This window comes from Eriocheir sinensis, chromosome 48 (assembly GCF_024679095.1).
Source record: "Eriocheir sinensis breed Jianghai 21 chromosome 48, ASM2467909v1, whole genome shotgun sequence".
NCBI lineage: Eukaryota > Metazoa > Arthropoda > Malacostraca > Decapoda > Varunidae > Eriocheir > Eriocheir sinensis.
This window is the reverse complement of record NC_066556.1, coordinates 8,353,691-8,379,942: the sequence shown is the minus strand read 5'-3', so window position 1 is coordinate 8,379,942 and position 26,252 is coordinate 8,353,691. Positions and strand designations below refer to the sequence as shown.

General features: G+C 40.5%; 2 protein-coding genes and 1 long non-coding RNA gene across 7 annotated transcripts in view; all 3 read right to left on the bottom strand.

Annotated features, from left to right (window-relative positions):
• Window positions 1–5,699, bottom strand: part of LOC126981542 (uncharacterized) — a 40,851-nt gene extending 35,152 nt beyond the window's left edge. Inside the window, exons 1-7 of one of the 2 annotated variants that reach the window (XM_050832746.1) lie at window positions 5,455–5,699; window positions 4,339–4,589; window positions 3,403–3,840; window positions 2,838–3,025; window positions 2,416–2,553; window positions 2,079–2,150; window positions 901–1,122 (exon numbers count right to left, since the gene is read on the bottom strand). In XM_050832746.1, coding sequence (XP_050688703.1) covers window positions 901–1,122; window positions 2,079–2,150; window positions 2,416–2,553; window positions 2,838–3,025; window positions 3,403–3,840; window positions 4,339–4,477 — 1,197 coding nt within the window. In that variant the 5' untranslated portion in view covers window positions 4,478–4,589; window positions 5,455–5,699. Of the gene's footprint in view, window positions 1–900; window positions 1,123–2,078; window positions 2,151–2,415; window positions 2,554–2,837; window positions 3,026–3,402; window positions 4,061–4,338; window positions 4,590–5,454 lie in introns of those variants that run through there. The other variant, XM_050832745.1, reaches the window with a different exon arrangement.
• A 350-nt stretch (window positions 5,700–6,049) lies between these two features.
• On the bottom strand, window positions 6,050–16,748 carry LOC126981541 (peptidyl-prolyl cis-trans isomerase FKBP4-like). 4 transcript variants are annotated; one of them, XM_050832744.1, is made up of 10 exons: window positions 16,602–16,748; window positions 14,205–14,294; window positions 13,595–13,739; window positions 13,090–13,232; window positions 12,848–12,968; window positions 12,496–12,653; window positions 12,053–12,293; window positions 11,585–11,754; window positions 11,184–11,372; window positions 6,050–10,691 (listed from the first exon to the last, which is right to left on the bottom strand). In XM_050832744.1, exons 2-10 carry the CDS (start codon window positions 14,274–14,276, stop codon window positions 10,551–10,553), a joined length of 1,380 nt encoding a protein of 459 aa, XP_050688701.1. In that variant the 5' UTR covers window positions 14,277–14,294; window positions 16,602–16,748; the 3' UTR covers window positions 6,050–10,550. The 4 variants fall into 4 exon arrangements, with proteins under 4 accessions (XP_050688701.1, XP_050688699.1, XP_050688698.1 ...); XM_050832742.1 differs by having other exon boundaries at window positions 14,205–14,297; window positions 16,602–16,732; XM_050832741.1 differs by having other exon boundaries at window positions 14,205–14,297; window positions 16,595–16,731.
• Window positions 16,749–21,490: 4,742 nt separating this feature from the next.
• Window positions 21,491–25,931, bottom strand: LOC126981540 (uncharacterized). The gene is made up of 4 exons (XR_007733987.1): window positions 25,787–25,931; window positions 24,371–24,766; window positions 23,185–23,294; window positions 21,491–22,833 (listed from the first exon to the last, which is right to left on the bottom strand). It is a non-coding gene; the product is annotated as an uncharacterized LOC126981540 (long non-coding RNA).
• Between the last annotated feature and the right edge of the window lie 321 nt (window positions 25,932–26,252).

Here is a 26,252-nt window from a genome sequence, read left to right as displayed (position 1 = left end):
ATAACTTTGTGCAAAAAACAACGAACTTTGAAGAAAACTAGGTTAGGTTTGGTAAGTTTGGAATATTGCGGACGTATGTAATCCCAATAACTACTACGCTCTAGTCCGCTAATCAAAACTTTGTGCAAAAAAAACATTAAACCGAAAAAAAATAATACCGCATGAATTATACCTTTCGCGGCGCCTGTGTTATTTGAAGACAGCATTTCTCCCTTTCCAAAATTAAGAAGCCATTAACTTTAGCTCTCCAAATTAATAAGACGTAAACTTTAGCTTTCCAAAATGAATAAAGGGGCGAACTTAAGCTTTCCAAAACTAATAAGGGACGAACTTAAGCTTTCCAAAATTATTAAGGGACGAACTTAAGCTTTCCAAAATTATTAAGGGGCGAACTTAAGCTTTCCAAATCTAATTAGGGGGAACTTAAGCTTTCCAAAATTATTAAGGGGCGAACTTAAGCTTTCCAAAACTAATAAGGGGGAACTTAAGCTTTCCAAAATTATTAAGGGGCGAACTTAAGCTTTCCTAAATTATTAAGGGGCGAACTTAAGCTTTCCAAAACAAATAAGGGGGTACTTAAGCTTTCCAAAATTATTAAGGGGCGAACTTAAGCTTTCCAAAATTTATAAGAGGGGAACTTTAGCTTTCCAAAATTATTAAGGGGCGAACTTAAGCTTTCCAAAATTATTAAGGGGCGAACTTAAGCTTTCCAAAAATAATAAGAGGGGAGCTTTAGCTTTCCAAAATTAATAAGGGGTGAACTTGAGCTTTCCAAAATCAATAAGAGGCGAACTTAAGCTTTCCAAAATTAATAATAAGACGTGCGTGAACTTTAACTTTTTGTGTTGAGTGAATTATTTGCACTATTCCTCCCTTGCACCAACATGACAGCACACTTACTCTTATGGTGGCCACGACGAGATGGGCGCCATGGAGGAGGTACTGCCTGTAGGAGGGGAGCGCGCGCATCTTGCCGTGGGGCCAGCTGGGGTGCGCGGGGGCGGGGGGCGGCGTCCAGGTGAAGGTGGGGATCAGCCAGGGGTAGGGGCGGCCCAGGGTCACCTCCGGAGTCAGCACCTTCTCGTAGTCAGGCCGCCGCACGAACACGGCAACTCCCGCCGGCTGAACCACAGGAAGGATGATAAAAAAATAATTAACCCGGTAGCAGCGACGAGCCAAATTTGTGGCTTTACCGTGTACCAGCGACAGGCTAAATTTGTGCCATGATTTAGAACCGGTTTCACAGTCCAACACAGTGTCTTCGTAACAGCCCGAACCAAACTATAGAATCCCATACAGTCCAAACCGGTGAGGTCTTCGATGCCACACTAAATATACAAGACTTTTCCTGTATAGTTTCGTCAAATTAGTGAACTTAAATACAAACACCAGACACTATACAAGGAAATTTTGAAGGCTCTAGTATTGGTTTGGGAGCTTACTAACCCATCATGGGGAACTGTGAAACTGGCCCATAACCCCCCAAAAAAACAGATGATGCATAAACTGATCACAAATGCGTTCATGTATATTATGAAATGGTTTGCGTGGGTGATGATTTTTTCTCATTTTTCTCGCTTAGAGGGGCCTTTAAGAAACATGATCCCCGCAGCTACCGGGCTAATACATTTTTTTACGCAAATGTCGATATTCAGGTAAAAATAAAAAATAAAATTGCAGAGACAAAACAAGAATAAAAAGGATAAATAATAGAATAAAACAATGAAATAAAATAAGCAGGATGAATCTGTCAGCGAAAGTATACCTTATTAATTTTGCACTAATGTATAGCTATTCAGTAAACACGATCGTAGTGACACAATACTTTCCTTTCAACACACACACACACACACACACACACACACACACACACACACACACACACACACACAAAGATGTATCAGTCGGCATATGCATACATTTTTAACACTTATTTAGCTTTTCAAGGTGAGTAAATTTCCAGTGACAATAATATTTCCTTACAACAATAAAAAAAAGATAAATCAGCCAGCATATGTATAGCATCAGTATTTCTCCTACACACACACACACACACACACACACACACACACACACACCTGGTGGGCATGACAGGTGTCTGAGGTCATTTGCGCTATCCTCACAGCGGCCTGACTGCGTTCCTTAAGCGTCTGAAAAATACAACAATAAAATAAAATAAAACACATTCAGCAATAACTATGCGTGCTTGGCCCCAAAGATTTAAGAACTGTAGATTAATGATGTCAATAGTAGTAGTAGTAGTAGTATTTTTTTTTACAACAAAGGAGACAGCTCAAGGGCACAAAAAAAGAAAACAATAATTAAAAAAAAAGCCCGCTACTCGCTGCTCCTAAAAAACAGAATCAAAAGAGGTAGTAGTAGTAGTAGTAGTAGTAGTAGTAGTAGTAGTTTTACCGTGTGCAGCGAAGCGTCGGCGAAGTAGACGTTGTGGCCGTTGGTGGGCGTGTACTCCAAGGGCACGTCCGTCACTGCCTTGGCGAACACCAGCCAGTCGCAGTCACTCTCCCCGTCCTCCACCTTGAAGTCAGGGATCTTGGAGGACACGAGGAGAAACAGAATATAACAAAAGCCTGAAGAAAGTCTGAAGCATGTTAGGGGAGACTGGGGTAACTATGGCTCCTTAGCTTTGAAATACGGAGTCGGAAGGATTATGGAACCGGTTTGCGTAAAAGGAAGTGGAAATTCAGAGGTTTAGAGAATGTGTTATAAAACCATCTCCCATAAGTCCACATAACTCATCCCCCACCCACCTCTCTCTCTCTCTCTCTCTCTCTCTCTCTCTCTCTCTCTCTCTCTCTCTCTCTCTCTCTCTCTACCACGTGCAGCAGATGGACGAGTGTTTCTTCGGCAGTGATGACGGTGACGTGGTTGGCGCCGTTGTTCCGCCACGCCTCCACCACCGTCCCCATCACCGCCACCACCTCCTGCCCGGACGCCCCCGCCGGCATTTCCCTGAAGGACACCCGCGCGCCGAGGTCCGCCGTGCCCGCCAGCAGCCCCTTCACTGCCATAGAAATTAACGTGAAGCTGTAAATCGCACAGGAATTATAAAGAGTTCAATTTAAGTGGATTAGTTTGGGGTGTTAACGAATCTAAACCTTTTTACTTTTACCTTAGGTAGGTAAATGAACCTAAACAATTTTGCTTCTCCTTTGTAAATAAATGACACTAAACCATTTTACTTTTCTTAGGTAAATAAATAAACCTAAACCGACATTGCGACTTGTGTACAAGCTCTCATTGTTGGAAAATCGCTGTTTTAGTCAATTCTTTAACATACAATGGGTATAACTTTCTACTCACTGAATTATGTACCATGTGACACAACCATATTTAACGTAGAGAGATAACGATGAATATGATACGATGATATATACTTACGAAAGAAGGCGAAGGTGCTAGGGTCAAGGGACCGGTCATACAGCACATTCAAGGTCTTCCACGAGTGATAGGCCATCCAGGACAGCAAGAGGTTGAGGGCCCTTTCCACGGGGCCGGTCACTGGTACGACAGCGGCGCCCGTAGCCTTGCGGTGGGCGAGGCAGGACGGGGAATGAGCGACGGGCACGGGCAGGATAATAGACGGCGGCCCCCCAAGAACGGTGTTGTTGTGGCCCAGACTGGTGGTGACCCTGGCGATGACGGGACAGGAGGCTATCACCACCACGGGGGGAGATGGAGGCAGGCTGCTGAACGATGATGATGATAGCTCTTGCAGTTCACCGCCGCCGCAGGGGAGTGGCAGGAGGTGCGTGGTAGAGGATGAGAGAGCAGCCCCTACTTCGATGGCCTTCCCGCATCCCTCGTACATGACCACGACTGACAACATACAGAGAAGTAAATGTGAGGAGAATGTATCGAAGTTCATAACGAAATCAAGGTGTTGCTTTCGTACTTTCCACCTAAGAATAGTTCCGTGAGAGAATGCATCGAAGTTCATAACGAAATCAAGGTGTTGCTTTCGTACTTTCCACCCAAGAATAGTTCCGTGAGAGAATGCATCGAAGTTCATAACGAAATCAAGGTGTTGCTTCTATACTTTCCACCCAAGAACAGTTCCGTTAGAAAGCCTGGGAGCGTAGGTCAGACGTTTTCTCTTACAAAAACTATTTCTCGACGTCACAAAGGAAATAAATCGCGTTCCAATAAATGTTTTCTTCACGCCCATGGTGCAGAAGGTTGTTAAACTATCACTAGGCTCATAAAGCTACTCATGGAAATAAACTAAACCTCTACGAAAGCCTTATCAAATGTGTGTGTGTGTGTGTGTGTGTGTGCCCCGAAAAGTTTGAGAACATATGGACCCTGTTTCTGTACCTTCAGCGGCGGGGGAACGTGACGCTAGTGACGCCTTCAGGAGGATGAGGAGGAGTATGAGGAGGGTGGGGTCAGGGAGCGGCGGCGACCACCTCCACCACCACCACCAGCGACTCCACCTCCAGCCCAGCCTCTCCATCTCACCAACACCTCCCTCGCCTCGCTGCGCCGCCGTCACTCATCTCGTCAGCTTCGTCTCCTCTCCCTCAGACTCACGTGGTTCCATAGTCCATGTATGCGCGGTTATTCACCTAGAAATTGGGTTATTTTAGATTTTTTTTTTTTTACAGTAAACAGGTCATGGACAAAAACAAAAAGAAAACAAAACAAACAAATAAAACCCTGCTCAGCATTGCTTCTAGAAAAGTAGACAGAAAAATGAGCGACTAAAAGAGAGATCAATTCCTCCACCTGAAATCTATACGAGAAACTGAACGAAAACATGCAAATAAACAATTAAGTATATAACGTTATGTTGATTTTTATGAAGACAAGTAACTACATAACTCCAATGGGTCCGCATTATAAAGAAAGTCATAGAAATATTTGATTAAAGGAAAACTCTACATAATTAAGACAAATGTAAATTCAGTGCTAGATGATAATAAAGGAGGGGATGGAACGGTTTCTTTTCCAGGGCCAGAGAGGAAAGGGCTTCAAGGAGGTAGGCCTATATAACGAATTCTGATTGGGACTGGGAAAAAAGTGGTAAATCTAAAATGAGACTAAAATGAGGACTACAGATGATTAAAGAACTCCGAGCTAGGTGGGTGAGGGTTTGAGAGCGCTATAGGCTATCTCTCACTAAGAAGCTGCCATAAGCTAGGGTCGAACCATCGGTCACGAGACGAGCAGCAACCCACAGAACCACCCGAGCCCACTGAAATGAAGGAATACCCTGAGTGGAAGCAAGTGCACTAGTCTCCACCTATCTTATCTCCATGACTAAAAAGGTGAGATTTCTGTCGGGGTTTATACACGTGAAAGCCTACATTGCCATCTATTACTACTACTACTAAGTTTCTATAGCTTCAATAATGTTCCCTATCCCCTCTAATTACTTTAGGCTTTATCTACCAGAAGTGTATCAATAACATTGCCAACGTTTGTGGTTACCCTTCACACTGGTCTAAAAGCACTTCGCGTAGAGCCCGACCGCGGTGACCCTCTCTTGGCGATGGCTGCGCGGCGACTAGTGAAGAGTGGAGGGTGGATCCGTGGACTTCTCAGGTCCAGCTCATCACTCAACTGGTGGGAGGGGAAAGGGGACGACTGGCGCACAAATTGCTGGCTCGCATATTTATAAGGCACACGCTGCCCTTCAAACTGCCAATTGAAGTCTGTCACTATTGTGTCCGGCTTTAGTCAATGTCAAATGATTCTCCTGTGTGTGTGTGTGTGTGTGTGTGTGTGTGTGTGTGTGGTGTGGTGTGTGTGTGTGTGTGTGCGCGTATCTGAGTGAGTGAGTGAGTGAGAGTGTGTGTGTGTGTGTGTGTGTGTGTGTGTGTGTGTGTGTGTAAGAGAGTGTGCATGTTGGGCTATAATGATTAACAGCACCAGACAACATATTAATTCCAAGTAACTACCAATGACAGCATATCATTAAGACACATAAATTGTATAAACTCATTGTGATGATAAATCAAGGCCACTGTAATGTCACTTCCAACACACTATCAAGGCACAGCTGCTGATAAAACATAACTTTGGGTAATTCTCCGAACTTTTATTCCGGTTCCTTATGTCAAGTATACGTACAAAATTTGCATTCCACGCCCCCTTATCTGTTTAATGATCCATTTTTAATTAATCCACTTTAACTTAAGTACCCACACACACCTGCCCCAAACAGATCGGCTAAGGGGCAAGAGCAGTCAGGTCAATGCCTCATGCTGCAATATGAGCCACCTCAATACAACATTTACACATCTGTTTCCTAAAGACAGGGAGACATAACTAAACAAGTATGACTGCAGATCATAATAATAGTTAGCAAAAGCAGCATGATAGGCATCAGAGAATGACGTAAATGCTATCTTACACTTGTTCATATATGTATAAAGCTTGATAAGGTCATGAATTCCTTTCACACCCTGGGAGCCACTGTTGCCAAGGTCACACTGACAACAATGCCTCCCAGCACTGCATCACTCACTCACCCACCACTCATCACAGAACACAGGACATTCATGCAGTAAAGCTGAGTTTATAGAATCATATATACAGGTTCACATGCAATGCACTGATACATTCTATGTACATACATAATGGTAGTTTTAAATTGTAATAATAAAATGTAATTATAAAATGCACAGCTAATTCGTGTCTAATAAAATAAAGCTATTCTGACATTTAATAATGATTAAAATTTTACTTCCTTCATGCCACTTTACTGACCATCAAAAATGGGGCTAAAAGAAAAAGACTGAACGTTTCTCTTCATCTTGACTGGCAGTCACCGCCATGTTGGAGTTTGATGATGATGATGAGATGACAAAATTACTCGGAAATGTTGTGAATGTGACGCATTTCATTAGTGATAGCTGCTTCAATATTCTTTGGACATGGCAGTAGACACTTCTTTCCATTGGAAAATAACTACCATAAACTTATTCATGACAATGTTCACTAGAATATTCATTTTTTTTAGCAGACACAGAACAGCTAAATGCATCCCAATGCTGTTTCAGTACACTGCATGGACAGAATTCATCAACTCAATTTGCATGACAGTCATTGACCTCATAATTTAATTACCATAAGCATCATCATAATCAAAACTGTCCCACATGACATAGGTGAGGGGGTTGAGCCTCTTTATCAACTACTTTGGTCAGAAGAGAAGATGGCTGAACCTAGCTATAGAATGAATTAATTTTGAGCACTTTACCTCAGACCCCAGCATTTGTTATGATTGCACATTGCCAATGACATTGTAGGATTTCTAACAAGCCATCAAATGGCTTAACTCATATCATGGTTTTACAGTTTATGAGACATGCATCCCTTTACTCATGATCTTACTTAGCATTCATCAGCCCTGCCTCCACAACCTTATGTATGTCAACTTTCTTGCATTAACAATTTCCATTCTCTTTTTATAAGACAGTTTTCAGCAAATCTTGAAACCATCTAAAAACTAAACATCAGCTTTTATCCCAATTTTAGTGGGGGAAATTTTCAAACATCTTGTCCTCTTCATTCTGTAAAAATGACTGTTGTCTTAGCACAGTTTCCTTTATGATTCACTTTTTTATAAAACCAACATTCTACTCTTCTCACACCACCTCATTTTTCACCAATCTAGCCTATGTGCTCAATGGATTGCATATTCCCACAACTGTGCAGAGCTTTCTTATTTACATTACAATGTAAGGAGACAAATTTAACACAAGTATTTTTGAGTATTAGACATTAATCCAAGACCATTTTGGAGCCCTGTATGGTCAACTTCTAACATGTAGTATATAAAACACAGAAGCTCTTTGTAAGAATTACCATAGTTCAACAGTTACAGGACCAACATTTCATTATAAAGTAGGTGCAGCAGAAATTACATATTCAACAAAAATTACAAATAAAGGAAAAATTGTACAGCGGTTGTCTATTTCTGTAATTGCATCATTTTGTGTTCATGCGTGCACCAGTATTTCTCTTTAACTAGGGCTTATACAACCCAGCCGAGAACACAATTAAAAATCTCGAGCTAATAATCTCACCAAAAAAGGCTGAAGTAATGATAATGATAATGACAATCATCATCATCATCATAATAATACTAATATAACTACCCCTTAAAACAGGTACCATTTCTCATGAAAGATCAGTAGTAGGATTAGCCCTCACCACTGATCTCACAATTGCTCCAAAAGTTCTACTGTACCCACCTTCACTTTTCTGAGCTCATTTGATAAGGAGTCAGTCTGTGATCCTTAAAGAGGCTCCAGACGATCCATGAGCCAACATACAGAACCCTCCAAAGGTATGCCCTAGGCCAGGTTTTCAAGTGTCACATCTGCATCACCTTGGCTGCCCCCAAAACAAAAGGAGCAGTCTGTAGCTTTAGTAATCAACTGAAACTTAAATCTCATACTCTCATATGACCATGTTAAGCATATCATTCAATAGCTCTTGAGTTGGGAGCCTTGTGAAATAGAGCCTGCCCCTCCAAAGAAATGGTTGGACTGCAGGAATACATTCTACAAACATCACTCACTCCACAATTATCAATATAAGCAGTGCAAAAGGCATAGCTGGATAAATACATTCACTATATTTTCAAAGGTCTGTCATCGTGATGCACCAAAGACGCAGAGAATTATGGAGTGCATTGCTGTGGTTCCATCAGTTAGTGTGCATGTTGCCACATCTCAATCTTACATGAACTCCACCTCTTTGTCACGAAGACCTGGTATAGAATTTGATCCACCTAAATGCAAGCAATCCCTTCCTCAGCCTGGATACCAATGAATCAACCAGATGAGTAGAGTTCTTTTTGTCCATAATGCACTAAATCTGAAGGGAGATTCCTCCTTGTCCTCTGTGTTGCAGGGTTTTGTCTAATCCACCATGTTTCTCTTTTTTCTTCCAAACATTTTTGGTGAGTCACTTTATCACTCTAGAGCAGGGCTACTCAACTGGCGGACCACGGTCCAAATCCGGACCTTCTGAATGTTGTAGCTGGACCCCAAGCTTCAGGAGTAGAAAAATATAATTAAATAACATGAAGGTCCTTGTGATGTATTCTTGCAAATGTATTTCCTCAACTGACTGTAGGGCCTACAGTCAGTCCAAGAAATACACTTGCATGAATACATTGCCAGGACCTTCAGGATACTTAATCATATTTTTCTACTCCTGGAGCCTGGGGTAGAGCAATAATTTTTATCTGGACCTCTGCATACAATTGAACTTGTCTAACTAGACCTTTGCTCAAAATAGTTGAGTAGCCCTGCTCTAAAGCCTCATCAGGGACTTTTGAATGTTTTTTTCCTTGTTTTGAAGCAGGTGCATTATAACTAAAATCAAGTTACATTATTGAATGATATAGAGAGACAACAAATATTCCTTAAACACATTTAAATGTCTTCCCAGCCTTTTTTTGTTGTTCTTTGGCAAGAAATACAACATACCATTTCCTGAATACCCCCAAACCATAACACCGTCTGGGTGCTTCATAGTTACCATGGTACACACAGGGTCATACAGTGACACACTTATGAGCCAATATAACATTTCTAAAGCATTATTCACCAGCCTAAAAGTAGACTCCTCTGAAAACTTTATTTTCTTCTCATGCTCTGATGTGAAATGGCTACATTTCTTACAAAAAACAAACCAACTTTTCTTCATAGCTTTTGAGGCAATGGTTTCTTGGTTAAGGTAATATTGCAGCTTGTGTTGGATAATCTGAATTGCAATGCCTTCCAGCACTTCTGAAAACTTCAACATCAGTTCTGTAACTGTTACAGAAAAATTAGCAAATATTTTACTCTTTAAAATCTTGTGTGTTTTCAGGGATGTCTTACTTTTGAGTTCAGTGCTTTGTGCCCCTTGAGAAGAATACTGTAATGCAGCTTGCTGTACGTCCAGCTGGCCTTGAAAAGCCCACTTTATGTGCAATATGAACAGCAGTGCCTCCCTGTTTAGGCAGCAACAAGACATGTGCTTATTTTTTCAGTTTTTACCTTTGCTGTCCATCCCACAACTGCACATACAGACGTGAAACTTATCTCTAATCTTAAAAAAACCTTGAGGTTCGCTGTTAGGCAATATCTCATTTCCTTCAGCTGCTCAGTAGACTGTTGGCCGAGTGTCACTAACATCACTAACAAAATGTCGTATGCTTCCAAATTTGATCAGTATGTCCCCTTTTGAGCTAAACTTATTACTTATGCTATTGCTTTGCCAAAATATTTTTCACATAAGCCAGAAGCATGGGGAGGTTCCTGGCCACATTATCACTGGACACTCCTGCAAGGACTTGTGCCTGAACAATCTATAAACAATAATTTTTCCTAACTACAATATGCTATCAAAAAATAAGCTTATATCACATTTAAATAAGTGCCTGCACTGTTGGCACTAATTTACACTTAAATAAATGGAACTGTTCGAGGAAATATGACAGGTACAACTATGAGTAACTTCTATAGCTATCATGTACACTACCTTCTGAATAATCTGATGGTCCAGACCACAGAAGGAATGAGTTAGAGCATATGGACACCATCAATGTTAACTAACTGGGACAATTCACATTTGTCAGAATCCTTCTTTTCCTCTGCCTTGCCCCACTCCCCAAGGTCACCTGCCATGACATCCTTCCACCTGTTGGCTTCAGCTTCTTCTCTCTGCCAGAAAAAGAAAAAGAAAACTATTTTATTGCCTTACTCTTGAACTTCTGCATCATAGCAGCATACAAATATGTTTGTGACATGCAAGTGATGGCCAATGGGACTGACACTATGACAACACTATGTATAAAATGCATAAAAAAAAATTGTTCCTCACTGCTGATTTGCTTTAAATAACACCAAAGCCTACAAAGACTTGTTCCCACTTAATAATGTTGGCTATGAATTAACCCCTTGACTGTGAGTTTCCTACAAGAAGATATCACCAAGCTACAGGAATGGAACAAAAAGTGGCTGCTACAATTCAATAAATGTAGTCATGCACCTTGGGAGGGGATATCCAGCATATCAATACCACATGGGAAACACTCCACTATCCACCACAGAGGCAGAGAAAGACCTGGGAGTATATGTTACCATGTTACCAGTGAAAGCCAAATCCATGCCAATCGCAGCAGATGGGTTAAGTGAAATCCACAATAACCTTACCGCTCTATCTTGTCTGGCAAACTTGTCAAACATTCCACCGTACAGCTGTTTTTCTTTTCGTTTGTCTTCCTTGATTTGAAGGGCACACCTCTGTAGCTGCTGCTTGGCTGCCTTGTTGTTCTGGTCCAGATCAAGACATATCTGGAAGTCTTTCTCTGCATATTCAGCTTCTCCCATATTTAAAAATGCCTGAGAAAATAATTAAGTATCAGACACTACCCCATCACAAAATCTGACAAATGACAAAAATATGTCAGTTTTTTTACTCAGAGACTATGGAACAAAACTGCATGAAGGGAATGCTGCATGTGAATTCCTTTTTAGGAGGATATATCATATACACATAATTCAAATTCCAAAGACAAGCATGTGGCAATACCATCTACATCCTAATGATTTACCTGCCCTCTCCTGAAGTAAGCTTTCACATTGTTGTTGTCCATCTCTAGGGCTTTGGTGGCATGGTCTCGCGCCCGAGGGTTGTCGTGGAGTTTAAGGTATGTCATGGCCAGGTTCAGGTAGCCAGCCAGCAGTGTGGACCGACTCTCAGCCTTCTTCTCATCAGTTAATCCTGAAGGAAAGTTGCCATCACAACAATCTTACTTATTGCAGCCTTACATTTGAAACATTATACAAGTGAGGAAAAGGCCTGAGATGAACTGCCCTCAACTGTTGTGTCTATCCAACTCAAGTCTGTGGCAACTAAGTGTGTTCTAAAACAAATTCAGGTTCAAGCAGAAAACTATTCTCAAAAGTTTAAGAAAAGCATTGTGCCCAATCGTGTAATGAGGTCCCATTACTTATGCTTTTTAATGGATTCACATTTCACACACAACTAGGTTTAAGTTTACAGTCAGCTGTAATCTCACCATTATCATACTGCAGGAAGTCAAGAACTTTTTTATACTGCTTGACTGCTAGTCTGTATTTCTCCTCTTTGAAGAATGCACTCCCTCTCTCCTTGCAGATCTTTGCATGCTCGATCTTCTCCTCCTGATCCATCTCCCAGGACTCTTTAGCTTTTTCAAAACTGCATAACTCGATTTCATAGTCTAAATAGGCCCCTGGTGGTACACCAATGGAGACATTCCCTGCAGATCCAAATGCATACTGCAGAGAAAATTGTGAATAAATCATTGTATGTTTGCAGGCAACTAAATTATTTCATAATAGTGAAGAATGATTTTCATTTTTAATAAAGAAAAAATATTGTATTAATACAGCATGTTATTCTTCAATGTATTATGAAGTCATAATAACTTTAAAATTATGAAACTATAAAAAATTTAGTGACATGGTCAGTAAGTTTTACCTTTGGTGATAGTTTTATAGTAGATTTCTCTCCCTTCTTGAATCTCTCCAGACCCCTTTCCAGGCCCTCTGGGATATTATACTCAGTTCCTTCGCCGAGAGGAAACTTCACCTCTCGCTCATCAAACACAGTGCCATTCACACGTCCACTCAAGCGCACTGTAAGTTTGGTTATGAATTAAAGTTGAATACATAAAAATCAGATGAAGGACTTTTAGATGAAGGATTTTCAGTTGCTTGGAAAGGATATTCTTACATTACAATTACCAACAGCTGGGTATAGCAACAACATAAGAATTTGTATTCAGTGTGCACAAGATACTTGAACACTGCTATAACTTCCCGTGACTCACCATGTACAATAGCACCATCATTAGGAGTCAGGTAACCTTCCCCTGCTACAAGAATTCTTCGGATAATGCCACCATCTTTTTTGGAGCTTAAGTCTTCTCCATGCCATTCAAACAACTCAATCTAAAAAGGATTCTTTCATGAATATCAGCATTCCTGCATAATTCTGAAGGCTCCTAAAAATATGAAATCATACATTGTAAATTGGTTTCTAGGAGTAAAAACTTCAAGTACAAGAACTCACCTCAAATATAAGAGTTGCATTGGATGGTATTTTAGGAGGGTTGCCCACCTCTCCATAGGCATAGTCACTCTTGCATGTTAGTCTGGCTATTTCACCCTTCTTCATGCTGCCTACTCCCAAGTCCCATCCTTTGATGACCTCACCTGAAAATATATCAAAGCATTAATATCAACTATCTGAAGTCTTCCTATTTCTCTTGTGTAAGTGTGAGCAAAGTATTTGCCAACATAATAAGATGTCTGGTCAGTGGGAAATAATAAAGGACTGGGGTTACTGGGCCAGCAAGCTCCCAATGACTAAAGATTTGTGGGTCATCTTATACAAAATATACCTTAAAGGCATACTCTGTAGTATAAGAATAAACTTTGGGAATCATTGTATATGCTAACAAATATCATGATGCATGTGAGTGTGTATGTGCAGTGTGAGTGTGTGTATATGTGTCTAACTTTTATTTAAGACAAGAACACATTCAGGGGACTAGGTGAGGAGGGTCTATCTATACCTTTGCCAAGGGTAAACTCAAAGCGCTCCCCACTTTCACGACTAGAGTCAAACTTGGATCCATCCTCAGCCAAGATTCCAATGTAGTGAACTGACACACGATCGCCCTGCAATGGTCCTTCTTCTCTCTCCCCTTCTTTCAAAATCTGTGAATGACATATGCAATAATAAATGATTTTTATTATAAAATATAATAAACACACACACACACACACACACACATAAAGAAATACCAGTACTCATTATGTGGCAGCCTTAAAAAGTTTTATGAATATTTAGTTAACAAATTTTGCTTTTCCAGAAAATCATTCATTGGTAATAAGACTTTGAGCTTATCACTGTTCTGTTAGTTGTAGTTCTCAGTTTAGTAATGTTTTGACTTTGCAGCAAAACTTGTATAATTCCTCACTGCCAAGCTAGAGGTAAACACCATCTCCAGCCACAAGCATTCCTTAGTCATAACGCTGAGAGATAATGTAAAAAGGCATATTTCACAAATCAAGATCATTGTTATTTTGACTATACAGGTTTGGTTGGGTTAACATTACTTAGTAATGGAGAATGACTTTCAGATATTGTTGGTTAAGAAGAAGCTTGGGCTGTCTACTCACCTCCTTCAGCACACCTTCGTTCTGCTCTGGGGTCAAGTCCATGACTTGAGATTTCTGCTCCTCCCCTTCCATTTGGTACAAACTTTTTACCTACTGAAGGATGAACATGAGCATTCCAAACTAAGCATCAAATATTGTTTAATTTGTATTTTGAGGCAATAATCAACAAAAAAATTGGGTAGTCAGAAACTATACATAATGTTTTGTCTGATAAGGAAGGAAAATTGTTGGATTAATGAGATTCTTTATTACCGAGTCATTGTATCGGCATGACTGAAATTTTATACAAGGTTTTATGGTAAACAAACCTAAAGAGGACCAACAGTAACACTACTACTTCACTATAATGACTATGGAGCTATATTATTACATATCATGAGGCCAATTTATTACCCTGATCAACTATTAAGAAATGAACCATCTTATCCCAACAACTGATAAAAAAACTCCATTTAAAACAATATTCCTTCTTTGGTGATGTTCGTCATTACTTACTGACAAGAAAAGTATGGCAAACTGATTTTACTTCGTTTCCCACTTGACAAATTACCGTTCTGTTGTCATATATGTATTCTACTAACCATTAAACCTCCTGTATAACCACAGAAAAGAGTATAAAGATCAAAACAAGTGTGAAAAATAGCCATGAAATGTGTAAAATTGGTTTCATTTCATTTCCTACTAAATCAACGGGATCCTTCACTGAGCTCTACCTGCCAACTGGTGGCCCTGCTGGAGCCTCTACCAGAGCCAAACCTGCAGCCACTGTACTCCAGCGAGGCATAATTGACATTTTCCTGTGCCAAACTAGCAAAATATCAGAGTTGTAATGGTCACTATTATGTTTACATCAAGAAATCTGAGTGCTGTACATATTCATGTTGTTATAATGAACATTGTTGGGAAAATAAGAGCATTCATCGATATGTCCTACAACACTCCATCCCGTGGTTAATAGGAATGCATCAATGCGGACTTGTGGGTAAATATTTCCTTCATGCGGGGACAGAGAGGTCAAACAAGTCCAGCATGGTGTCATGCTCTCAATCTCTTCCAATTAGTGGTGGAAGGTAGTGTTGAAATTTTTCCACTCAACATTCCTCTGGCTGGCACACCGCTGCCTCACATATGATGTATTCCTCTGTCTCTCCAATCAGAGCACGGGAGGATGTTTACACTGCTGCTAAACATATTGTACGCTGCCGGCAGCAAGTATTATACTTATTTCATATCTCAATTTAAGTCATAATACATACATCTTTAGCATATTATAATATTACCTTCACTAGGCTATATGGAACTTTAAAAGAACAACACATAGCATGTGACGATTGTTTATGTGGGAAATAACATATTTTAAATTTCTATTTCTTGCATTTCCCAGTTTCTTAAATACTACTAGTAAATCAAGTGTCTCCATACCATAGCTATGACAAATATATCTGATTTCTAAATACTAGCGAAAAATTTGTATGAAAAATTATTTTGACATAGGACATAAGCAAAAAAATTATTGTAGCTCCTTGAGGGCCACCAGATGGCAGGTCGAGCTCAGTGAAGGACCCTAATGCTCTTCTATTGTCATATATATTCTACTAATCATTACACCTCTAAAACCATAGGGAAGAGTATAAAGAACAAAAGTGTTCAAATAGCCATAAATTGTATACAATTGGTTTCATTTCCTTTCCTACTTAACCTATTACCCTTTGGCTGTCATAAATGTATTCTACTTAACACTGAACCTCCTGACAAACCATAGGAAAGAGTGTAAGCATCAAAAGTGTGAAAATAACCATAAAATATATAAAATCTTTGTTATATATTGGCTTTAGCTCATTTACTACTAAACTAATTGTTCTTCTGTTGTCATATATGCATTCTAGTAATCATCACACCTCCAGGAAAGCCACAGGAAGGAGTGCAAAGATTAAAACAAGGGCAAAAAATAGCCATGAAATATGTAAAATCTTTTGAATATATTGGCTTCATCTCGTTTCCAACTCAACTAATTGCTCCTCTGCTGTTACATATGCATTCTACTGACCATTAAACATCCCGGAGAGCCACAGGAAAGTGTACAGATTAAAACAAGGGTAAAAATAGTCATTAAACGTGTGTAGACTCTTATAACCGAAACTTTCCTCTGTCACCCTGGAAAACAAGGCGCACACAGCACACACACAGGATGACAGGCTCGCCACACACCTGACCACCGCATGTCACGTCTAAACACACCTTAAAACACCCACACCTGACTATGGAGCGACCTGTCAAGTGTGCTGCCCTCCACGCCTGCCCCGCCTCCCCTCCTCGGGTCTTATATACGTGGCAGACCCAGCACATGTTCAGCACCCCACACCTGCCCCCCATGCCCCGCCCCCGCACACCTGTCACCTGTGGCCACGGCAGGAGGGACGCAGCAGCACGCCAGGCCCAGGGAGTCGCCGCCGCCACGGCAAACACCACAAACACACACACTTCCTCCTCTTCTTCTTTAGGCCTGTACCGCTTCTTCCTCCTCTCCTCTTGGTCCTATTTTCTGCTTATTCTCATACTTTGTTCTTCGTTTGTATTGGTTTATTTATCTTTCCACAAACACACACACTTCCTCCTCCTCTTATTTAGGCTTGTACCGCTTCTTCCTCCTCTCCTCTTGGTGCTATTTTTTGCTTATTCTCATTCTTTGTTCTTCGTTTGTATTGGTTTATTCACATTTCCTCGTTAGATTGTACTGCAGGGTTATAATTTTAAGCATTTATTTATTTTCGGACTCAGGGCAAGGCAGCGTCCATGCCATATCACCTAAGTCTATATACACCAAAAAGTCAAGTCATACACAGGTTTGTGGGAGGAGACATGGACGAGGCGTGGTTTATGCGTGACACTGCTTGGAGCCAAATTAGAGAATGTAGAAACAGGGATTTAGAGAAAACGAGGAAAGGCGGACTAATTTAAATCAATCACTTCAACATGCCCTCCCTCACACCCCACACCATAGGCGGATCCAAGGGGGGGGCCACGGGGCCATGGCCCCCCCCAAACGCTCTGAGAGTATGTTTTGGCCCCCCCCAAAGAAATTCGTTACAGATACTGTCAGCCTCCCTCAATCATATACATATCATGTAGAACTCGATAGTCGATACTGCATCGCTCTACTACATAAAACAAAATCCAATTCTATGGCCTCAATGCACAAGCGAATCGGAATTAAGCGCTGAGAAGGAAGGCCTCTTCGGCCAATCAGCGATTAGGGAAAATACCAAGGTTGAGCTTCAGCAAGGACTTCTAAATATAGAATTTACTCAGGGCGTGCGCTGTCGAATCTTTAGCCCATAAACCTCGGGCTAGGGGTCTATTGTCACTCTCCCAGCGCGCGAGCGATACTGCAAATCTGGACTGGACAACGACATTTGGCTCTTGCGAGAGTAGGTCCGATTTTTCAAAGAGGCACAACTGCATAAACATCGTGTTTTTGTCTTTAATACGCTCGTACATGTATGACATTTAGACGTGGGGATTTCAGTTATGATGATAGAAATAGGCCTATAAGCCATACTACGAGCAAAGCAAACACGAGCAAACATAATTGCATCTGAGCATTTCATTATTATTTATTATATCGCATGACAAGTGTATATGGTAAAGGTCAAAATTTACATATGGAGGCAAGAAGACGGGGTTGTCAAGATTAAAAAAGGTCAAGGCTGATGAAAGCAATGTTTTTAAATATTACGATGTGATTATTGTGATTCTTATATGTTATATATTAATATATGCTTAATAAAGACCAAAAGTATTCTGGATCTAATTCTTGAGTTATGCCCCTGAAAAGCACAATGCAATCCGATGTGACTTAATTCCATGTGTACAGTCCGTCGTCGATGAACAGTTGGCCCCCCCCAAAACTCAAGGCTGGATCCGCCCTTGCCCCACACCGCCGTTTGTAGTCATTGAAATTACAGTCACGCAATAGCACAATAAAGACATATTTTTTCGTCAGTGGCTTGCCTGAACGCGCTGTGAAAGAAGGCGAGAATGCACATCTAGAGTGCACATACGGCCCCAACTTAAGTCACCCCTGAACTAGCGGGTATTTTTTTTTTTTTTGCTCCAAGTGACGTCATGCCGCTGATCCGCCCAAAACCGCCTCCTGCGCGTATCGGTTGACTTGGTATATATAGACTTTGGCCATCACAACTTGCCCCTCATACTCGTATATATATATATATATATATATATATATAGATATATAGATATATATATCTATATATATATATATATATATATATACACAGACGCGTAAAGGATGATGCAAACTCATTACAAGGCACATTCTCTCAGTCGCCTTGGTCTAACTCTAATGGATAAAGCAGTGTGGCCTTATAACTAGAGGTGGGCGCGGTACTGAAAAATCAGTAGTGCGGTTGCGGTGGTGCGGTACTTTTTCCGGAGTAGTGCGGTTGCGGTAGTGCGATCCCATTTTTTTTTTTTTTTTACGGTGCGTTACGCGGTGTGCGGTACTGCGGTAGCGGTAGTCACTAGCCAATAAAATAAAAAAAATACTTCAGTGCCTATCCTGGCTATCCATTAACTAACTAATAACTTGAGATACTAAAAAAAAAAAAAAAAGGACTGGGGTAGGAAGAGAGGGAGGTAAGGGAGGAGAAAGGGGGGGACAAGGGAGTAGAGGACGGGATGGGTAGGAGGGGGAGGGAAGGGAATTCAACTTTCCGACGGAGGAGGGAGGGGTGAGGGAAGGGGGAGAAGGAGATCAGCGTCATGTGAGAGAGGAGGAAGTGGGAAGGAAGGAAGGAAGGAAGGAAGGAAGGAAGGGTGGTACGACAGCTACAGTAGCACTAGCCAGGGAGGGAAGGGGGAAGGGGAGGAATTCGCCGGCGTTTGAGCGAAAACGAAAGCTTACTAATATAGGAAAGTCATGACGGGAACAGTGAGACATTATTCAAACTGTCCAACATATATTAAGACAAAGCACATCAACTGCAACTGGTAATAGCGAGACCGTGGGAAAGCTCTAAGCACTGGCGTCTCAGGCCTCAGCGAAGAAACCACGTGGAAATTTGAACGAGATGGTTATAATAAAAATGATAAATAATAATTATTATTATTATTATTATTATGATTAATCACACAAGACCTTGTCGCACACTCGCTTTAATGCGGTTTACCTGCGGGATAAGCGATACATTCACTTAATCATACAGCACACGACACAACATAACAGATAATTGATACAGACACATCGAGTATACCAAATTTGTCACCTTATCCTAACAGATCATTAACAATGCACTCTTAAACTCACGACATTTAGGGTCTAAATCTCTTTCTCGTCAGCCGTGGGAGACGGGAACTCGGCCGTCCTCCCCTGACGCCGTCTCACTCCCGTCTCTCCTCCCGCCCGAGGCGAACCTCTCTATGGCCCCTCATTTGACCCTAGGGTCAACCATGAGGCCCTCCTTATCTATGCCTTTTAGGCACTGTAAACAACATGCCGGGGCGCCCGGACTACTCGCTCGGGGCGCCCCGCTCTATCTCTAATATTCTACATTCATACACTCCATACATATGGCCTTCATAGGCGCAAAATACCATAGGCGCGACTACACTATAATTTACATTGTCATTCGCATTGGAATTCGGAAGAAGAACAAAAATAAAGTAGTAAACGAAGCATATTTTAGCTCTTATTCCTTTTACAATGTTGAGAAACGAAGTGTATGCTGGAAATTTGGAATTATATAAACATTAAGTGGAGTTATTGTTACAGTAATATTTCTGCATATCTATTATGTATGCATTGGGTAACATCAATGGCCGGAGACGGTGGGGTTATCGGTAATACTTTCAGAGGCATTTCCAGAGGCTAAAAAGGAAATAAATAATGTTGTATATTATGATGGTGTATGTAGTCGCGCCTACGATATGTTGTATATATGAAGGTGTAGTCGCGCCAACGATGTGTTGTATATAAGATGGTAACTATAATGACTATGATGGTGAGTCGCACCTACGATGTGTTGTATGGTAACTAATGACAGATAATATAGTAACCGTAATGGTAGGAAATGTATGCGAGGAGTTAGGAGGACGTGTGGTGGGGCGGCGATGGGCGCCTCTGAGTCAGCGTGTAGACGCCGAACTCAGCATAATCGTCAGATAATCAAGAACAGTGAATGATGTCATGCCTGAGCATTGAGCTATGTTCAGGGAATCCTGCTGAACATTATATCTGTACCCTAGCACCTTTACTTCTTCGCTAGTATGTTCGGCTAGTCTTCCATCATTATATAGCCATTTGAATTGGAGTTAAGATCTTAATTTAATCATTAAATATAAGACTTGTTTTACATCACTAAGCATGACTAATTTGTTGGTACGAAAATAAAAAAAGTAATCGAAGAATGTTATTCATCCAATCAACTCCTGGGTATGCAGCCTCATTATAGAAGGATAACTCTTTGTTGTTTTTTAATGAACAATTGAACACAGGTTTAGGTAGTAACCTGTTCTATTTTGATAACAGGTCTATGAGGGATACAAATCTTTTGATTATACTGTGCAGGTTTTACTTCAATTTCCTCAATTACGCAATCAGCTAACTGTTGGTCAAACACAGCTTGATATTTTTATCGGCGTCGCCATCTTTAGTGTTGTTGTTCTCTCCAAGTTGTTTTCCTGGCTTACCCGTGCATTGTAGACATGACATTGTATAACAACATTTATTAGCCCTGATGAACCCTACATGGCTTTTTTTTTTTTTTCTTGGCCTGTGGTGCCGGTAGGCCTTCATAGTAGGGCCTGATGGTCGGCCCCAGCCAGCTGCGGCGCAGGGAAGTGTTTATAGTAGCGCCATTTTTACTTTTCAGGATTTTCCATTTTAGTGATAATTAACACTTTTTGCTCTTGCTTTACCCTTTCTCCATCCTTCCTTCCTCCTTTCATCTTCTCTTTAGCATCCCTTTGAGCTCTCCCTTTTTCTTTTTAAATGGTCCAGAGTTCTGTCCAACACGTTAAGGCAACAAAATTAGAAGGAATGAATCTATGTTATCTGGATATTGTGGCAACTCAACAGTATAATGACCATCATTGAAAGAAATCCTATCTTCAAACTTTCTATTTGTTCGCTTTCAAGTGACACAATCTTGATGAGTGGTTTTTATTCCCATGGACTCAAGGCTAAAAAAGATGTTCTAGTCCACTGTCCACTTGTCCTCTGGGTGTTCTAAATTTTGAAGTAAGATTTTATTGGGTCCAAAACAGCATTAACCATGGTTTTAGGTTTATTGCAAAAGTTGTTCTCATCGTTTTTCTGTCAGGAGACGCATTACAAACTGCCTTTCATCTGGACATAGTTAAATACATTACCTATGGGAGCTAATTTATTGTGCATAATTAGACATTTATCACCTAATCTTTCCTGCCAGGACACTGATGTCATACTGTAGTATATAAATGCCTAACAACATATCTACTTGGGTGGTCTCATGGATTTTAGCCTCATAGAAATGTTCATCTAACAAACTTATTTTGTTTGAATTTACACATGACTGCTTTCATCCCTGAAACATAAAATTTAATGTCCAACAATAAGGGAGCAAAAGTGATACGATCGTCTGACTTGATCCCTGTACATTTGTTTAAAGCCTTTAGTTTCTGCACCAATATAGGTGCCTACATCACAATCAAGAGAAAACAATTTATTTACATCTGGACAAAGGTCTCGGGCAGCAACTTTCGAAATGCAAGATGTTTGGCTTCCAGTATCAATAAGGCATCTAACTTTCCTACTCTTTATGTCAGTTTTTACAATAATTTTAGGTAGCATATGGCAAGTCAAGACTTCTTTGTGCCAAGCACAAGCTTATATTCGTCTTAAGTTGAAGCTTGACCTTATCTTCCGAGGGACATAGAGTGATGTGTTCCTTTACATGACAGACTCTACACTCTTGTCTAAGTTTACCTTGCTTACCAAAACAATTATTTTCAATGTGCCCAGAACCAGCAAACCTGGTTGGTTTCATAGTTAGTAAAGTTTGTAGATTGGCCCACATAGCTTACGTTAATTTGGTGGAGATGGATTTGTAGTTCTGGAGTGTGCCTTTAGGTTCTTTATTCTGTGTATCTCATTGGTGGTTTAATGTCAGCAGAGGAGGGCTTACATGGCCTATATGGGAATGACCTGCTGAGCTTGGTTCAAGAAAGTCAATGCCAGGTGTCTGACTCAGCCAAATGAGAACCACTTTAAGGACCTAGTAATATGTTCTATTAATGTGCCCTTGCTTAAATAATAATAAAAAAAAAAGGCTAACAGGGCAGCAATTCTCTCAGCCTTCTAAAGTCTTCACACACAACAGCCTTCTTATGAAGTCACGCCATCTCAGCAGGATATAGCTTCCACTCCAGAAGCACACCATCACAATACGAGTCGGGCAGCCTGCACCATTGGGTGATTTTGTGACCTTCCCAGACTTTTGAAACCTTTTACTTTTTTGTATAACTTCAACAATTACACCTGCAACCTGTTCTGCTGGGGCTTTAGAGGCCATAGTTCCATGGACTAACCAGCCCCCAAAACAATGAAGACGACGACCTTCCAAAACTGCATCTGTTGGAGAAAGATGAAACAAATTAAATTTTTTGAGCAGTATATTTCTGGCACACTAACCAACACCCAACACACACACACACTCAAACTCTGTACAGAATCATTCTAGCTAAGCAACATCTGCAGCATGGTTGTCCCCTCGGTATGAAACTGACTGAGAATGTCACAGTCAGGGATTAGCCTGGGATTAATTAATCTTCCAAATCTGATTAAAGAAAGAGGAATAAGTCCTCAGCTCTTGCCCAGATTTGGCCAGTGTGTAGCATAGTCCTCAACTGTAATAATGTTATGTCACATGTAGTTTTTAGGTTGTGATAAGACAGAAATATTCCTGTTAACCTATCTTCTTACCTCAATCACTGATATCAAAGTTTGGGCTGTAAGTTCAACAGCCTATCCACCTCTTCTCTAAGCTACTCAGCTTATGTTGACAGGCCTCCAATCAATGATGCAGCATGTCACTGGAAAGAAATTAAATCTATAGCTTGGGTACTTAAAAAATTGTACTGAACACATTTCCTATAAAGCGGCACCTACAATGTATTGTTTGTTCCCTAGGTATGAAACTGGCTGGGAAGGTGTCACAGCCAGGGATTAGCCCGGGGTTGCTCTGCCAAACCTGATTAGAGAACAAGGAATGTGTCCTTAACTCATGCCCAGATTTGGCCCTAAAGTGCTTCAAGCAACAAATATTATAAGAAACAAATCCCTAAAGCCTTCAGCTCATTTACAGGCTTTATGCTCATGCTGGAAGAAAACTCATTAATTTAACTAAAACCACACCATTTTATATACATATACATATACATATATATATATATATATATATATATATATATATATATATATATATATATATATATATATTGCGCCGGTAGGCTTGTTCCCGGTGGATCCTGATGGTCGGTCCAAGGCTTCTTTCCGGTGGGTCCTGATGGTCGGCCCAGCCCGTTCTGGCGCAGGCGAGTGTTTATAGTGGCGCCATCTTGCATTGGCTCAAGCTGCCCTCCCGGAGCTCATCTATGATCCTAGAATCTAGAGTCTGGGTTGATAGGTGGTCTTCTGGACAGCATGTGGGTAGTTTTAAGCAACTCGGCGGCTGAAAAATCCCGCTTGGTGGCACCGGTCGGGATTGAACTCGCGTCCTCCTGACGCTGAGGCCTCGCTATCCTTCCAGCCACCGCCTCCCCAATACAATATATATATATATATATATATATATATATATATATATATATATATATATATATATATATATATATATATATATATATATATATATATATATATATATATATATATATATATATATATATATATATATATATATATATATATATATATATATATATATATATATATATATATATATATATATATATATATATATATATATATATATATATATATATATATATATATATATATATATATATATATATATATATATATATATACACACACACACACACACAACGGTTGTCACATACAAATTACTTTAGCAAAGAATATGATATGGGAAAGCAAGATGCCTTACCTCATAATCAAGGTGCAAGTGTTGTCCATATATCCTCCTGCTACAGGCTGGAATACAGTGACCGAGTACTGCTCCGACACCAACTCCTCGCCCTGAATGTTATGCTTTGCACTGCCCACCTTCCTGGGGGCAGCAGGCGTCCTCCCAGGACTCTATATTCTCTAGACTCCTTGGTGTCCTTCCGTTGCCACGACCAGCCATTATCCACAAGAGGGCGAGAAATTTACTACATTGCCACAGCCCTTCACCACAGACTGGAATACTTCTTTTGACCTATACCACTTCTTAGGTCCTCCTCTTCCTCTTGATCCATTCTCCTGCTTATTTACACTGCTGCAACACGCTGGTTCCCTCTCGTTGTTCATCCTGCTGTAACACATTGACTTCATGGCTTGCCTGAAAAAAAGACACTTTCTTATTTACACGTTCCACTAACAAGTACTAAAACACAGTCTACTTATGTATCAGCATCTGCACTGTTTTGTTCCCTAGGTATGAAACTGGCTGAGAAGGTGTCACAGCCAGGGATTAGCCCGGGGTTGATCTGCCAAACCTGATTAGAGAACAAGGAATGTGTATCCTTAACTCATGCCCAGATTTGGCCCCTAAGTGCTCCAACCAACATATATTAGACAAAACAGGAGCCTAATTTCCTTCCATGTAATTTTAAGGATAAAGGAAAATGCAATGTGATTCAAGCAGCAAATATAAATGGAAAAGCAGCCAGATGAGTTTTCTTTCAATATATTTTGCTATGGACACCCGCGTTTGCCTTTTCCTTCTCAATACCAGGCTGATGAAAGGTCAATCATAGTAACCAGGAGTAAATAATTAAAAGTACTCCCTATGGCACCTCGCAGCATCTCCGTTGAAGTTATGAGTGCACACAAAACCTCGCCCTAAGCTTAGAATTAGTAAAGTTCAATTAGTAAGTAGAAGTAAAGCCGAGAATTCCCTCCTCCCTCTCTTTTGGACATCTTTTTTTTTTTTGGGGGGGGTGGGGGGAGGCAGTGTTTAGCGGGCTTACTTTTCTCTTATAATTACTTCTTTCCTCTTGAGTTTAGTTGCTTCCTCTGCTGTAAAAAAAAAAAAAAAAAAAAATCACGTACACCCTGACAATCATAAAATCACATAAATCACCAAAAATACCCTAAATACGTCAACTTTCCTAGACTTGCATGTATATATCTGCCTTACAGACTCCCAAGGCTTAAGAATTTTGAATGTTGAGAAAAATGCAGAATTGGAGCACACTTGACAAACATAAAATCACCTAAAATACCCTAAATACGCTAACTTTCCCAGACCTGCATGTATATATCAGCCTTACAGACCCCCAAGGCTTAATAATTTCGAATGTTATGTGAGATAAATGCAGAATTAGAATAATATAATGGACAACAAGGGACTACGAACCTTCTTCCACGAGGACTGGCGAGGAAAGGACAGCGAGGTGGTGATGAGTTGCCAAATAGTACGGTAAATTTTAAATAACTTTGCCAGATTGTCGTACTCAGCCTCTGTTTCCCGATTTCTGACCAAAAAACTGTCTCCTCCACCCCCAAAACTGGCTTCATATAAAATTATCGATAAAGTGGTTAATTATTGGCGTTTCTTGGCAACATTTATGGGCCAGAAACCAGTAAATACCCGGCTCTGAGTACGATAATCTGCAACGGTGCGGTAAAAGCTCTCTTGCTCTTGCTCTTGCTGTACACGTGACCCGTTGGAGAGTCAGGCCTTCGTATCGGCACACCTTGTAAAAATAAAACAACACAAGCAGTATCCATTACAAAGCTATAAAATCACAGCGATAAATGAACAGTAAAGAAAAAAGAGAGAGAACGTATCCTGAATAACGTTTTTTATTTTTTATTGCCTG